Source organism: Solea senegalensis, unplaced genomic scaffold, assembly GCF_019176455.1.
Source record: "Solea senegalensis isolate Sse05_10M unplaced genomic scaffold, IFAPA_SoseM_1 scf7180000014209, whole genome shotgun sequence".
Classification (NCBI taxonomy): Eukaryota; Metazoa; Chordata; class Actinopteri; order Pleuronectiformes; family Soleidae; genus Solea; species Solea senegalensis.
The window spans coordinates 143,519-161,067 of record NW_025320993.1 but is presented as its reverse complement, the minus strand read 5'-3'; the positions used below and the strand labels follow the sequence as shown (position 1 = coordinate 161,067).

At 42.3% G+C, this 17,549-nt stretch overlaps 1 protein-coding gene across 2 annotated transcripts in view; it reads right to left on the bottom strand.

Annotated features, from left to right (window-relative positions):
- LOC122760947 (slit homolog 1 protein-like) overlaps positions 1-17,549 on the bottom strand; it is a 66,367-nt gene that overhangs the window by 34,436 nt on the left and 14,382 nt on the right. For both annotated transcript variants that reach the window (XM_044016146.1, XM_044016145.1), the window contains 2 exons: positions 13,610-13,681; positions 13,451-13,522 (listed from right to left, as the gene is read on the bottom strand). In XM_044016146.1, the coding sequence (XP_043872081.1) occupies positions 13,451-13,522; positions 13,610-13,681 (144 nt within the window). The remainder of the gene's footprint in view (positions 1-13,450; positions 13,523-13,609; positions 13,682-17,549) is intronic.

Below are 17,549 nucleotides of genomic sequence, written 5' to 3'. Positions count from 1 at the left end.
ATCAAAGATTTTCACTGTTGACTTGCAGGAGATTGAGCTGTTTACAAATTTCAGTTCCAGTCAGAAAAGGCTATCTAACGACAAGATTAAGCAGCAAACATATTCTCAAAAATGTGTTCAATTTAGCTTACGTAGATTTAATGAAGTGAGCCTCTTGCTACGTGGCATAAAATCTGTTTGTATCTGTCTGTCTATGTTAGTTCTAGTTAAATGGAACATTCATAGTGCAGTCAGCTTTGACTTTTATCAGTACCTCATACATTCGCACTTCAAATAATGATCCATTTAGTGAAGCTAAGAATAGCTAATTGCCTCTCTATTTTTATCCTGCCTTTCAATTGTATCCAAATTCTGTAGAGCTGTGCTCTGCTATCACCACAGCGATAGTCTTGTTTCTGTTGTTAAGCTACATTCAGCCACTATTCTGTTTTACGTCAGTCACAGCTGGTTCTGCTAAAGGTTTAGTGGTAAACCAGAAGTTTCTTCTCTGTGGCCAATGGAAGTATCACAGAGAGGTCAGTGGTTGACAGCAGCAACTTGGTCTGAATTCAAAAAGCATTGTCAAGATAAAACCAGAGGAAGCTAAATAAGTTTAGCTTCCTCTGGTTTTCTTTTTGAATGACTGAACAAGACAAAAAAACAACAAACTAGACACGGTCCAAGCTCAGGAGTCGCATGAAAGAATCATCAGAGAAGGTGCTGAGGGATATACAGAGTGACAGAGCGGCCGGAAGGAGGACAGGATGATGGATGGACTGGGTATGAATGTGTGGGGTGGTACAGGCCCTGCAGAGTGGTGGAGAATAAGATCATAAATCAGAGAGACAAAAGAATCTCTTCATTGCATCCAGCAAAAAAGTGGTCAGACTCACAGATAATGAGTAGAATTTGGTCAGGGAGAGTGGGAAAATATGGGATGGAAAAAGAGTCATAAAAACACCAGTGACAAGACTTTGGAGGAGAAAAGTGGTAGTGTCCTGGGCAATGTGCAGTTTTTCTGTGCCATCTTATGCTGTGTTTCAGTCAGAGTCTCATGAGACACATCACACACTGAAAAGTGATCAAATTCACCACACATACATTAATAATCTATGAATGGATGATGTGAAGGCAGATATCTCTGCGTAGTCCATTCAGCTGTCTTGAATTAGCAACCTATCAGCCAAAATATTAATTGTTGCCGGGTAAATAGGTTTCCGCTGCAAGCACTCGTTATGTGCAAAGATGCACAAATGCTGTCCATGTGTGCACAGGTTTCAGACGAGATGGAAGTGAAAGAGCATGCTCAGGTAATCGCTACAATTATATCACTTCATTTATAATAAAACAATTTACTGTATTTGGTTTTGTGGAATCTGTCCTTTATTAGATTAACATATTATCTTCAAACACTAACTAACCCCACCCCTCACTCATCAAGGGTAAATACGTCATGCACATATTTCAATACAGGCGCTAACCAATCCACTCAGGTCCAAAAGGAACCCAACCACTAGGGGGCCACATCCAGTATACTCCTAGTGTCGGTGTCAAGCCCGGGTAAATGGGCTTGCACCAGAAAGGATCCGCTGTGGCAACCCCTAAAGGAAGAAGCCGAAAGAAGAAGAAAGCTAATTGTTTTGTCGTAAGTACCACTCAGACACCACGACACAAATGTCCTCCTCAGATCCGCACAACGTTGCACAAAACAACGATGTCATCCAACAAGATATTTTTCATATTTTCAAGGAGTAATAACTTATCTCACACAGTTGTAGTCCTTTTGTCACATAAAATAAAGCCATGTTCATACTTCTGCATCACCTCCACGCTGTAGCTACGGAACGTTTCCCACTAGCTCGCCATTTATCAGGCCTGTAGCTTTAGCTGTGGCTGTGGCTGTGGAGGCGACGCACAGAAGTATAATAACATGAACAAGCTGAGAGTCATGGACTCACTGAAAACACGTCATTTCACCACAGTGAAAGTGGTCGGGTTGGTTGATCACATTTATTTTCATGCAGATCCTCAGTTAAACTATACACAGCCAAGCACATACAGTACATATGTAATGCCTTTTTTTTCCAGTTAATGTGATTATCATGTGTTTCTTTTCAGGCATAGTCAAAATTTGCATAAATATAGTTGGATGGAAATTCAGTGACTGAGAAAGCAGGTTTCAAGTCTTGCAAATGATGACTTCATCCATGAGAATCTTGGTAGAAACTGGGAGAGACGGAGGAAATGTGGCAAACTCAAATGTCAAATGGGTGGATGTGACTTTTAACAGCAGATTCATGGTTAGACTCAGCCGGGTTTACTGTGGTTGACTCACTTGACACCTCTACCAGGTGGAGGAGAAGCACAATCCTCTAAAAAATCTATAAAATCTTAAAAAGACATGTCCCCATAATGTGACTGTGTGAAGAGATTTAGATCACACAACATGAGTAATACCACACACACACACACCATATTAAAGATACTTTCCCATCAGGTCACCAAGACATCCGTTGCCAGGACACCATGAGGCCGTATATGATGTTTACTCGAGGGAAACACAGCGGTCACAGCTGGACCCGCGCACTTGTGTGTGTGTGTGTGTGTGCGTGTGTGTGGACAGTAGGCAGTCTCATATTTGCTCTCTGTCCCGCTATCCCTTCTGTTCGTTTTCTGATATGCACCGTCCTCCCCGTTGTGTCCGTGTCCATCCTCCTCTTCACCCTCTCATTGTCCCGCCGTCTCCCCTGTCATTCTAATACCCCTCCCTCTCTCCCCCCGCTCACAGAGGAGGGTGAGAAAGGTAAACTTTCCCACTCGTTCACTACTCATCTTCCTCCTCATCCTAACCTGTCTCTCAATGCAATTCTCCCAGCTCCAGGTCAAACACAGGTTAGTCTTAATCTAGAAGTTTAATCAGACTGTGATGAAGTTTTACTTCATTTCACCTGATTGGGCTGCTGGTCCAGTTGCTAATTTAATTTTGGTGAAAATACTTAAAAGAAAATACTTGTGATTTTTAACTTAACCGATTTAAAATGTATTAACAAGTTAAATCACCATGTTTCATTCTATGTCTCCTCTCACTCTCTCACTCCTGTGGAATTTTAAGTTGTATACCAGCAGAGAGCACATACCATCCTAAGCAATAACATTGTTAGCACAAGAGTGAGTTTAAGCACAGGGAATTAAGTGTGAGCAGTATGAAGTGGCTTAAGGCCGTGGTATACGCTGACTTTAGCGCCGGGAATGGGTCGCCGTGCACTGTACGCGATGCCACGCACACCAAAAGTGGCATGTGCACGTAAGTGTCCCAGGGCTTTTATGGGAGACCAAACAAAAGCAGAAGAACAAACAAACAAACACAAATGTGAACAGTTACATACTGCAGCTTTTATGATAAGTAACAATCTGTTACTGAAAATGCATAAACTGCGACCCTGATAGGTAGTTAATATACTGTAGAATCTAATTTAAATGTACATGAAACCAAACCTTATAAACTGGAAATGAATTCAGACAATTGATGGTGACGCCCAACAGACGTCATGAATTAACTCATTTCTACACCTTGTTGGAACAACATTTTTTATGGTATAGTATTCCACTTGTTCATGTTCATGCTGTATGTACTGTGCTGTATGCTATCAGAAGGTCGCTGGGTGCCCCTGAGCCCCTGAGCAAGGCACCCAATCCCCCATTGCTCCCCGGGTGCAGATACGTGCTGCCCACTGTGCCTGCGCACGGCTTGTGTGTGTTCACTACCGGTGTATACAAGGATGGGTTAAATGCAGAAGTCAAATTTACTATCACTTGAGCCTCTTTTCCACTACCTGCTGTGGCGAGGTTCTAAGTGAGCTGAGCAGGTACTATGTGTGACATCACCATAGTCGGCCACTGATTGGTCACAGGAAGAGGACGTCCGACACAAGAAGCAAACCGAACAATGCCGAACTGTAGATCAGCTAAAAAGACTTAACAATCCTGAAATCGTGAGTTAATCTCAAACATTTAGCAGGGAAATGTCTAAAATCTCATCATTTAACAGAGGAGTCTGGTGTATTTAGCGACAGCACTGCCGAAAGTGGCAATCACGACCGGCGAGCCGCATCACAAACCCCGCCGCTGTATTTCAGTCCAGTGACTGTGTCGGACAGATTCTGTGCTCCGGTCATGGAAGAAGTACTGACCAAATCTTTTTAATTAACTGACTAAAATGATTCAGTAACTGAAAACAACTGCTTTACAAGTCACTAGTCACTCGTTTGTGTGTGTCGCGTGTGACTCCGCCTTTCACCTTATGCCAGCGGCCCCACGACCCTCATGTGGAGGATGAAGCAGTAGACAATGAATGAATGACTGAATGAATAATGTCTGTATGTTGATTATATGAGCATATGTGCACTGTAAGTCCAAGAACAGCTAATTCATTGCTAAAAATGTCCATATATCAGCAAGATGCACATCGTCAGTAAGCCGGCTAGCTAACTAGCCTTCGTGCTAATAAACCTTGCTGTTCTGTCATAGTGCTGAGTGGAAACTACCATTTATGAGTCACATGAGACTGACCTGCTCATCTTTAACAAAAATGCACAACAGGAAAGTCAGGAAACATTTGAACAAGCCAGCTACAACCAAGTGTCACTGTGCATGGTTACACAAGCAAGAGTAACCGCTGTAATATTGTCAGTGATCTCCAAGGGTGTTTTCTTATGCACTGAGCGCTTCCACATCGCTCTGCAGGTTGTTTGTGTTGAGTAAAAAAAGACATAACGGCCAATGAGGAAAGATTAATCGCTCTTTGTTATGCAGGTTTTTTTTTTTCTTTACAAACATTTGATTTCAAACACATGAAAACTCCACTTATTTTGAATTAAATGACTCATCTTTAATTTTGTACACATGTGCAAAAAGCCAGGTTTGTTTAGACGTGACTGGACTGCACAGAGAGACTCCACTCAGCCTTATCAACTACCTTTGGATGAACTGGAACTCCCGTGTCTGACTTTGCTGAAGCAAATCCCTGCAGGCAGATTCTAACGTCTCATGTACAGATCAACAAAGGGCTGGATTAAGCTGCAGGATTGAGAACTTTCTTCAGCACTTCTCACATCTTTCAAGACAACAGGGAATGAGACAAAAACATTGTGGTGGCTTCCTCAAAGACATCTGTTTCCCCGCACTTCGTATTAGAAGCAGAACACCATATGTTGGTAGTCCTTGTTTGACTAACGGAGCAGCTAAACAGAAGCACATGCTTGTATTTATATGAAAACACGGTCATTACAAATCATTACAAACTCATTTTGTTTGCCCAAGCATTGCTCAAACCCACAGAGGCCCATTTAGAATATAATGGAGGCCCAAAGGTTTCCAAAGACACCAAACATGTCAAGCTCAATTGTGAGGACACCGAATATTGCAGCTATAAAAACATGTTTTTATTGTCTGAACGTTTCAGTTAACATGAAACTGTTGGAACTTCTGTGACAAATTAGAACAAGCAAACACACTCTCTGATTGACAAACAACGTGGAAAAAAAAAGACTCTCTGACTAAACAAAGGCTTCCCATGATGAATCAGTCAGCACTGTGGGACCTCGCCTGGGAAAGGGAAAGTAGGGCCCCCCTTCTGGAACGGCATCAGCAGTAATGCGGGCACCCTGTTCCAGACCATAGTGGTCAAAGACAGCTGAGACTCAGGGTAAAGCTTTCAATTTACGAGTCAAAATACAGTACATTTTGACCCTGGAGCTCAGGATGGTGACAATAAAAATGAGATTCAGGAGTGTCTGTTCTAGGCTCAGTCTTGAAGACAGGTTGAGGAGTTCAGACATTTGGAGGAGCTCGGACTACAGTTGCAGCTCCTTCTTGTCAAAAGTGGACAGTTATGTTAGTCCAGGCTTCTTGAGTCAGGTCATCCTTACCATGTTCTGCTTCCATGGAAAGCCACTGTGCATTTCTGCACGCACATACATGATAAAACAAGGATCCGTGTCAGTCAAGTGTTTTGGGCATGTGTTTGCAATCTCATATTCCATGAATGCCATCGTGTGACGGCCCTGGTGCTTTTGTTTTGCTCCCCATATTTAGTGTGCTCTCTTTTTCAGTAATTAGTAAGTGTAATTCGGAGCACCTGGCCAGACTGTTGAAAGCCCAACTCAGTGCAGTGTGTGGCAACCTGCCAGTCAGCCATTACAGCACCATGGCTTTTCCTTTGTTATTTTGTTGTTCCCTTCTTCCAACATCACTGCATCCATGCACTTGCATCCACAACTGACCTACACGTCCACACCTCATACATGATTGGTTCTGTTAGTTAACAATAAAGGGCAGCCCGTGGCCAAGTGGAAAGGGAACTTGACTTGTAACCAGAGGGCCGCTGGTTCAAATCCCCACCCGGCCAAAAAGGGCTGGGGTACCCCTGAGCAAGGTACCCAACCCCTCAATGCAAACTCCACACAGAAAGACCCATGGTCGAATCAGGATTCAAACCAGTGACCGCCTTGCTGTGAGGCAATGGTCCCATCTAACTTTTTAAAACGTTCTGTTTTAATGTAGCTCATGCTTATTTTGGACGGCTTGTGAAAGAAGGATTTATTCTTATGAGTGCTTTAGTCCCATTTAATGTAAAAATGACCAAAAATGATACTTGTGATTTGAAAGTTAATTTATTTCCAACACACTGACGCTGTTAGACATTATTATTGGACATTACCTTTGTTTTAGGGGAAATGCCTCCATTTGGACTCTCTCTGAACTCTCTGAAGTGTAACTGAATACTCCTGAACTAAGAGAAGACCTCAAGAAAGACCCAGAACTCTGGACCTGGGAACGCATCCGGATCCCCAGGAGGAGTTGAAAGGAAATAGTTTGTCGTGAAGCCCAGACTCAACCTGCTGCTACACTGCCCTCACCTTGAGTAGAAGAAGATGCGAAAGAAAGACTTCATTTTACAATGTTTTTTTCTGTGGTAGTTTATGACACTGACATGCTCACTGAATAAAAGCCTGAACGATTCTAAAACTGTCAAACTTGGCAAAGTGTAAATTCAAGTAGTTATAAAGTTTAACAACAGCCAAAGCTGTGAGAAAACAACTGAGAAAAATCGTTTTTTTTCTTATGACGCCCGCAAGTGTTTGTTTTTTAAATTCTTTTGCTGCACACACACACGCACAGTTTTTTCTCTATTATCCTTCATTTACATGTTTTGAACGTTCCCTTCTTTCATCATTATTTTCCTTCCTCTGTATTCATCCCTCCCTCCATCCTTTATATTCTTTCATGCTTGTCCTGACTGCATGTTTTCAATCCCCCATTATTTATCCACCAGTGTGATTCCTTCCTCTGAGCCTTTTATCTCCTGCTTTCCCTTCCGTTCTTGTCACCTCCATCTCCGCTTCCAGTTGCATTCTTTATCCCCTCTTTGCTCTCCTCCCTCGTTTCCTTTCATTTCTCCCCGAGCCTCTGTTTTTAACTCTGTACATCATCTTTCTTTGCTTTCTCCTTTTCAATCTCTCTTGCTTCTTTCCCTTGTCGCTCTCTCCTCTCCTTGCGTCTCCATCCACTGGGGAGCACAGTGCTTAATTCAAATATTCCAAAGGCAGATGAAGGACAGGTGATGAGGATGGGGAGGAGAAGGAAAAAGAGGATGATGTGAAGGAGAAGAAGAACAAAAAAAAACCCAAGAGTGAAAAAGAAACTGAGATGTGAGAGTTAGATGTGATCATCCACTGTCTCACTAATATTTGTCTTCGCGCCTGTTTAAGATCAGAGGCTGGCTGTTTGAACTGTCGCGTCTGTGTGTGCGTGGTTCTTCCCACCGTGCTTTTCCACTGCCCTCAGCGTGTCAGCTTTACTTTGGACCAACATGACAGAGGAAAATCAGTGTTAGTGGTCTGACCTCCTACAAACACTCTCCCTCAGAGGCACAGTCTGCACCAAAGAAAAACAGCAGAGTGGGTTTTGGTAAAGGGAGTGTTAGTGTCTGTCCTCGCCGCAGACCCTGTTGTCCAGTGTGACGCTGTTACCACACACAGCAGGCAGGAGTCCACAGTCCCACTTTTAAGAAAAATACAGTTCTGGGAAAATTCTGTTCCCAAGTCTGCTGCAGTGACAAATGTGAGTCCTACTGATAATGTCAACATCATAAAAACATGCATGTGCAAATGGACTGAACACACACAGGCGTAGCTGTAGGGATTAGACGAGGACTGGTGACTGCTCCTCACTCTGAATGCCCTCTTGGCAAAAATAAGGTGGTGATGTTGGGCTGTGTTGCTGTAAAAATGGAGGACACAAAAGCTACACCTTTATCCTAAATGGACAACAACAATGCACTGGAGAAGCTGGATAAGTAACCTAAACATCTACAGTCAGCTACAGTTAGCGGCTGACTCCACCCTATAATCAGAGGAGGTTTTGCAGGTGAGCAGTGCAAACGGTGGGCAGGTGACAGCCCTAAAGTTGACTTTGGAAAACAGCTGATATTGGACCAAATCATTTACAGGGAACACGCTGGAAAGATTTTCTCGAACAACCTTTTGACTTCATACATTCTGCACATAGCTTAGATGCAATAACAGGGAACATAACACTGCCAAACAGCATTGGGCCACCACACACCCGCTAACCACTTGTTAATACATGTTATTCATGACAGATAAGGAAATACTGTACACATCAATCCAATTAACTCATTTTCCACACAGGAAAACAAAACTGATTCATTCAACGCATTCAACGTTCTCTCACGTTTTCCATACTGGAGACACACCTACAAGTAATTATATCAGATAATTAGACACAAAACAACACCGCATTGTTGTGTAGATGCAAATCTGCGTAATTGGCACACACAGAGGCAATTATGGAGTACACTGTTAATATGAGCAATTAACACACACAGTCACAGGTACATGACTTCCTCCTGCTTGGAAAATGAGTCAGGTAAATGGCGAGGTCACACTCCGGTTAGCCTCTAAAGAGACGCAGCCCGGCGGCTGCCACCGCGGCTTCCACCAGCTTCACACCATTAATTAGCCACGCTCACGTGCCAGTCAACTGTGCTAATGAGGACAGCTCTGCCACTGTGCCTAATGAGAGAAACTCTCCAAGTGTCTGAGGGGGAAAGTTAATCGACGTAACACACACTTGAAAAGAGATACACACACATTTTGAAATCACTGGTATATTTCTAATTTGGAAGCACTTGGCCTGCTCTCATTTCACCCAGCCTCTACCTTTTTTTAATACTTAGCATTATTAATTGAAATTTCATCTCATGCACATTTCACCATAGAGCTTATATTTATCTGGAGCGTTGATGCACAGAGCTGCTCGAAGTCATAAAATCTATACAGTGCCTTCTAGCAAAGATTATCGGTGTGGAAAAATCTAATGCTTCATTCCCACTGGTCAAAAAACCCATTTAATGCTGTGTTTTTGACCGGTGGGAATGTATTTAATAAGTCAAATGACTCTACAATCCATGTGGGGTTTTATTGGCTTCGGCTTCAGTCAGTATAAGTGGGAACTCAAGACCCAGGTGAACGTGCTAATGTCTTTATCTTCTTAATTCTTGCTAGTGCTGAGATGTGTAATGCTGCTCTCAACATCAGTGGCTCAGCTCAGTGTCACCAAACGTCGCTCGTCGTGGTCTAAATACAGCGACAAATGCACTAAGTTGGCAACAATGACTGCAAAATGTGTTCCACCAATCAGCGTTCTTCATCACACAGCCCCGCCCCTCCTGGTTATCTGAGAAGTCCATAGTCGCAGGTAGGTACTTCTTTCAGGGACAGTTTGGGATCGAAGGATTGATTTCCCCGGGTAATTTTTGTGGAAACACACCAAGGTAATTAAGAAAAGTTCCTTTGGTGGAATACATTGGTGTGCACAGGTATTAAAAACCTTTGCAAGTGAGAAACTGCAACAGCTTCATAGTCTTTGACGTCAGGTAATACATCGCTAGATGAAAAAGTTATGGTTGCAGAAAACTGTGTTGGTTAGCTCTTATTTTAGGGTGAGATGAACCACTGGTGGTCTTCATGAGTTTTATTTACGTTATGTTTTAGTTTATTCATTCAGATTGTTGTTTAGTTGAAATCTTGTGAGGATCAGAGTTGACGGGATGCAGCTGCTCTGGTTTTCCATCAGTCCACACTTGGCAGTAGCAGTGCAGTATCGCCTGGCGAACCACTGAGGTCACTCCCAGGTCAAGGTGAGTGTGTGTGAGAAAGAGAGATAGTTAGAGAGACTAGCTGTACACCCGAGGCTCTGGGAGGAGGCACCAATGGTACATGAACACACACACACACACACACACACACACATTCAGGGAGCCTCTGGGTATCATCAAAACACACAAAGGACTGTTACTGGGTGTGGAGTGAACCCTTCACAGAGAGGCAACAAAGACTGTGGACAGAGAAAAGTGAGTCTATGAAAACAAGTAAAGGAGGAGGATGAAGTAATTAGAGAGAGGTGAAGGGGACGGAGAGGAGAAAGAGTGAACGTGAGGAGGAAACTGCGATCGCCATGATGAGTCTGACAGAAAACAAGCGCCAGGTGATTCATGACACACCAAAACAGCTGATTACCATTCAAAAATCTGTGTGCAAATGTACCCAGAATAGAAACCATTACAAAGAACAAAGAATTCTTTGCAGTTTGAGTTTGAATGAGTTGTCTGTTTAGGTTCAAAGGCCAAGAAAATAACAGCTAGCAAAAGCAGAATGCAAAAGCCATAACACAAATTCAAAAAGCCACAAAAGACTTTTACATTTGTGTTGTGGCTTTTGCATACATTTTTTGCATCTAAATATGTTTTGGGTTTTTTTGCATTAACATCTAACTATGTCCCTGTCCTCACCAGTATGTCACCCACTGAGCAACAGTGTGTTAGGGAGCGTGTACCAAATAATACAACCAAAATCACATTAACTGTGCCAATCTCAGCTGACATAGGAACGATAGGTCACCAGTCCATCACAGGGACATATAGAGACAAACAACCATCCACTCTCACAGTCACAAAGAAAATAATTTGGCATTGTTTAAATATTTTCTCACATGGAAAAGTAGAGTTGATACAAGGAGAGAAGGAAAACACAATAACATTTATGTGCACATTTATGTGTGTGTTGGGAGGAACCAATCACACTACAGTGTCGCATAAAAACCGTGTATGTGTTCCTGTATTTGTTGCCTCCTGAGGACCTTTTTCTGTCATGAACACTGAACTTGTCAGGACCAGTAGTCCACATGGAGACCAAAACCTGATCCTTATGAGGCAGAACCTCGTTTCTGAGGAACTGGTTAATTTTAGGGCTAAGATTTAAGGTATACAGTTAGGGTTTGTCATTAACGGGTTAAGGTTAAGATTGGGAATAAAGCTTTGTTGAGGCTAGTAAATGAGAGTTCTTCAAAGGTTGGCAATGCAAACCCATGTGTGTGTGTTTGTGTAAGTGTGCATGTGTGGGCTTTCAGTCCATCAACACAGCAGGAGGAAAGAAATCACTCCTGCTGGAAGACGTGCTAATGGCTCTGCACTGAGGGTGTCACAGTGTGTGCGTGTGTGTGTGTGTGTGTGTGTGCTGATTGATCGAAAATGCCAAATCCATCTTGATATTCCCTGATGGGAGCCAAAGTGTGAAATTGCCAAAAAGGCAAACAGAAAATAACAAGGACACACAAAGACACACACACTCACAATTTCACACACACTTTCTTTTATCATTAATCCTTCACACGACTGTCTTCTTTGTCATTCTCCTTCTATTTCACACACACACACACACACACACATCCACCTGTTCATCTCCTGTAATAACTGTTATTTTTCATGGCTGTTTTCTACCTTACTCCTCCTTTGTTACATTTTCTGTGTCAGCCACTCAAACCATTGCACACACTCACACACAGACACACAGGCACACAGACACACAAACACACAGGCACACAGGCACACAGACACACAGCTGGGGAGACACAAAGGAAAGCAAACATATCAGGGAACTTTGAATCATTTTTGTCAACAACTGATCTATTTTCGACAGAGGAGTGTGTGTGTGCGTGTGTGTGCGTGTGTGTGCGTGTCTGCGTGCATGCGTGTCGCCAGGCAGATAGGAAACACTTTCTCGTCTAGCTCTCCACAAACACAGACTTAATAACAAAGACCAGTAGAGGCATAGTAACCAACGGTGTCCAAGCTTTCACTCATTAAACAACAAACACGTGAAAAAATCTCTTTGTTTTTGTGTCTATGTGTGTGCGTGTGTGTGTGTGTGTATGTGTGTCACTTTAAACTGCTCCTGTGGGACACTATAAGTGATTCTCTCTCTGTGGGGACATTGGCAGAGTTTCCTAAGTGCGAAAAATGGGTCAATTTTTGATGAGAAAATTCAGCGAATACTTGACCTGAAGCTGCAGAGAATAACAGTTACTTTACTGTAGATGTCAGGGATCATTTCTCAAAAACAAACACATTTTATTATTTAAGAATAGCTCCAGCTCGCTTTTCTTCAAGCCCGAGAGAAAACTAAACACAACAAGCATTCTAATTTTTGTGTTCAAACCCAACCCAAGCCAGAGTCACATCCTCAGTCCTCAGCGACACCAACATCACCAGAGTTTATACTCTCTGAGATTTAACGAAATCAAATCAATCAATGGGGTTATTATTTACAAATTTTCCATACAAGGCAATGCAACTCAAAATGCTTCACAGGAAAAAAACATAACCAAGGAAAACAACCCAGCAATCATATCATTGGTGGTAATAGTGTTATAGTATTTACTGTAATAGTATTATACGGTAATCGTATTATGGGGAAGTGAAGAAGTGAGGAAACTATCATGGAACTCACAAACAGCCTGGAGACTAAAATACCGATATACTCATGAAAATTAAAAACATGAATAGGAACATAAATGGATCAGTGCATAAAAGTCAGTAAGTAAGTAAATAAATAAATACATATATAAATAAATAAAAGAAGTACTATAAGCAACAATAAACTAGAACATGGTAAAATCAGGTGCCGTACAAAATAGAAATTAAATTCAGTAAAAGGAGACTAAAGGGTGGAATAAAGTAACGTGTGTTAGATCCTATAATGAAGTCAAAATTGTTCAAATAAATAATAAAGGTCAAGTGAAAGCCAGGTTAAAAAGGTATATCTTAGGATTGCTTTTAAAAATTTTAACAAATCAGTTCAATTGGTGCAGAATGGAATCATCTGTGCTACATCTGCCTACACAATCTATCCAATCCATATCATTCTACTTAGTGGTACCGTCTTTTGTCGTACATAGCATCTAAAGGATAAAAAATCCCAAAGTATTCCATAACATAAGATACATTAAACCTATGAGTGTATATAGGGGCCTTTATAGGGCCCAGTCTGCCCCCCAAAGTCATTTGAAACGCCCCTGGATGTAAGACACAGAACAGGGAGATTGTACTCACAGTCGAGACAGAGCTTCGTTCTTCTGAAACAGCAACTCTGGGATTTGGCTCAGATGGTTCTTGTTGAGCCGACTAGATGGAAAAAAACCTAGATTATTACAATTACAGAAGAGAACATACTGTGTGTGTTTGTGTGTGTGTGTGCGTGTGTGTGCTCACAGTCTCTCCAGCTCCCTCAGATCATCAAAAGCTCCTCTCTCAATGTTACTGATCTGGTTCTCCATCAGATGACTGCAAAACAGAATGGTAAACTCAGATTAACACATGTCACACATTAACACTTTGCATAATAACATCAATGTGTGTTTTGCTTGGTTGTAGACACAGCGCAACCTGTGCCTTGTGCTTGCTCACAGACTTGTCTATAAAGAACACAATTTCAGCTGCAGCTGTGTGTGCCGTGCTGGTTTGAATTCTCCTAATCCATCATGAATGTATCATCAGATCCAATCATAAAAAAACACACTCTAGCTGCATTTCCAGTGCATGGTGCAAGGGACTCAATTCAGATGTTTTCCTTCTATGTACAAATCAGATATGAGCAATGGAGGTGTAAGCAGGAGAAAATCACATGGATTCTGATATTCAGATTGGTTTCAAGCCTCATTCACAGGTGGCAATTAATCAGATATGAATCTGATATTAATCTAGATTGCATCTGCCATCTAGATCAGATCAGATATTTCCCTGTCAATGCAACTCAACCCGGAGCACAGACTCTGTCTGACACAGTCACTGAACTGAAATACAGTGGCAGGGTTTGTGAAGCAGTACACCTAAATACACCAGACTCCTCTGTTAAATATTGAGATTGTAGACATTTCCATGCCAAAGGTTGGAGATTAATGCAGGTTTTCAGGATTATTTAACTGATCTACAGTTCGGCATTGTTCAGTTTGATACTTGTGTCAGCACTCTAAAACAATGGCAAGCAGTCTGACGACAACACGTATAGTATCGGCTCGGCTCACTTGGGCCCTCGCCAGAGCAGGTACCAAAAAAAGTATCAGGTACTATCACTAATGAAAACGCTGTGCTGAGTCGAGCCACAAAACCAGGAGTGGGAACTACCACCCATGTTTTGTGCACTTAGGTCAGCTGGGGAATGACTCTGGTCCAACTTGCACTCACTCTATCTGGGTGTGTTAGTCTGCGTTTGCAAAATCTGATTTAGTACAAAACGTATTTTAAAAGTCTGTTTTTTGTAATGCCATGTGAATGTACTGACTGAGGACAGATGTTAATACCAGGTCTGAATGGGGTCACGCAGGCTCTGTTCTGCCCTGCTATACCATAGATTGTATTAATGTTGTGGGAAACACTGCTCTCAAGAGACAAACTGGAAAAGACAAATCCCTCAAGACACCCTTTCTTTCCCTGTGCCACTGAAGGCATCTATATGTTTGATAAACACACTCCTTAGACCTCTACATCATAAACCACCACATCACCACCCCCCCCCACCCCTGACAGCAGCGAGCCCTCAAGCTCCCAGTGGGCTGCTAATCTGTTTTGACTGGGCCCCGGGAGATGTCATTAGTCCCTGGCATGTCGTCTTTTAACTCATGTCCATCACTGAGCACCATCCCAGTCACCAGGTTAAAACAGGAAACCACTGCTCATCCAGACTCTCCCACAGGGCACAGTGTTTCCAGGTCAAAAGGGCACAGTCAAACCCCTCCCTGTTGTAAATCTGACTGACACTGACACCGAACAAGCACCTGTGGGTGGTTCATGTGTCACAGCTGAACTAAAGCGTTGTTCCGTGCCCTCTGGCCTTAATGGCACTGAAGACATGATTCCCACATTCCTACCAGACCTAAAACAACCAGAGAAGACACTGAAAGAGAGTCTCTGCTGGACAAATACAAGCTGCCGCCCAGTCAACAATGTGTCCGACAGCTGTGAGCGAAGGTTGGGCTCCGACTGTTGTACAAAAACTAACAGAGATAATAACACAAAATTGGAGGAAAAAAAAGGTTCTCGGTTGCAGGTGGTTCTTCATTGCGTCCGCAAAATTCACATTGTTTGTTTCAGTCACTCCAATTCAAATGTTTGAACTCAAGCATAAAAGAGTTACATGGAACAAGGTCCATATAACTATCAGCACTAAAAGGGCACATGTCACCACTCTGTTCATTAAGCTCCACTAGCTACCCTTAGCCACCCGCATCAAATTGAAATCACTGATGCTAGCCTACAAAGTGCTTCATGGGTCTGCTCCCACCTACTTAAATGTTCTCATAAAGGCTTATGTTACCCCTGGACTACTCCGTTCATCGAAGGATTGTCGTCTGGCACTCTTTTCATGTGTTTTTTCGTTCCACGCACCAGAAGAGGGGCTATCTTCTGTCTATCTTCAAGAAGTTCTTGAAAACCCAACTTTTCCAAGAGCATCTTCTGTCCTAGCACTTACCCTGCCCCCTACCCCCTCTCCTACACTATCTCCTTCTGCACTTGGAGCCAGTCCACTGTTCCTATCTAGTGGAGTTATTTCCAAGACTACTTCTATGAAGCTTATTCCTCTTGTAAGTCGCTTTGGATAATAGCATCTACTAAATGCTTAAATGTAAATGTAAGACCCAGTCAGGGATGTTGAAATGGACGGTTGGTAAAAGGGACCACCTTGAACAAGTTAAACCAGGTGAAAGAGGAGGGGGCAGGCGGAACGTGAGTGAGGAAGCTGGACTACCTGCTAAATTCTGACTATATTCACGCCATTAGTCGCAAAGTTGAATTGAATGAGCATTAGCCCCTCATGGGTTACATTTACTCGTGGTTCCCATGCAAGTAAGGTTACTCAACAAAAATGATCTAGTGACCACAGTTGCACGAGTAAGGCAACACAAAATTTGCATCCCATCTGGAGCCATAAAAAGTATTTCACAACTCCTAACTGTTTTTGTAGATTTTGAATCTGAAACAGATTTAAAAACTAAAGAGCACCAGACCTAAAGTCATCTGCTGGGTCTGGTGCTCATGGCAGAACTGAGATGTTTGCAGCTTCATCATTTACATCATTTGTAATATGTTATCCACAAAAAAGGGCATATGATAAAAGATCAATCTCACATTTAGTAAAATGAAGTTGCATCATTCATTTAAATTTAGGCAGATTTTAATGGGAAATATTTTTTTAAACTTTTGACTTATCTGCTGTTATTCTCGATCATTTGTTGTTTCATGTTTTTAAATCCAATTTAACTTGGAGTTTGACTGTAGGTCAGTTTTGATCAGATATTTGTACTTTGTCTTTGTCTTTTTCTGTCTGTTTTGTCAAAGCCTTTGCTTTCGTAAAGCCCTTTGGCTCAACTCGTGTTGTTTTTAATGTGTTACATAAGTTAACATGACTTGACTTTAATTGACTAGACCACAGCTTTTTATTGTGGCAAGTGGGCCTCCCAGATGCTACTTAAGGGAAACTGTAAATATAGTTATTAAAAGGCAATCACACAGAACAACATAATAATGTTTGATTGAATTAAATAAATGTTTCAGGGAAACAGTAGTTTGAGGGATTTTTACAGTTTTCCCAGACACTAATTCATTCCATACAGAAGAGGATCACATGGACGTCCAGAAATTGAGCGAAACTGGTACACGAGGCTAAGGTGGGACGAAGGGGCCCTGTCATGAGGAGAGACCATGAAGCCTTGTTTCCACCAAGTGGTGCAGTGCAGTTCAGCTCGCCATGGCATGGTTTCCACCACAGGATGTGTGGGCCAAATACATAGCTATTTACACAACTGCGTCAACAGCAAGAAGTCATAACAACGTGAAGAAAAAGAATGTGAGTATGCAACACGGTAAACAAAGAGCAACAATGGAGGACAGATTGGTTATTGTGGTACCCATCATCTATGTGTGACTAAACTTTAAAGCTTGGTGCAATCAGAGCTTATGTCTCAGGGTGTCTTCACACCTAATAGTCCCCTTTGATGGTCTGCACCTGATGACAATATGATACATTTTTACATCGTTCAGGTGGCTCTGTTCACATTTACAAAGGCCAGTGGATGGGTGAGGTGGAGCGGCTGTAGCCTCAGTGTTCTCATCCAGTGATTAGCTGAGCTCACTGTTAAGAGGAGAGTCAGAGGAC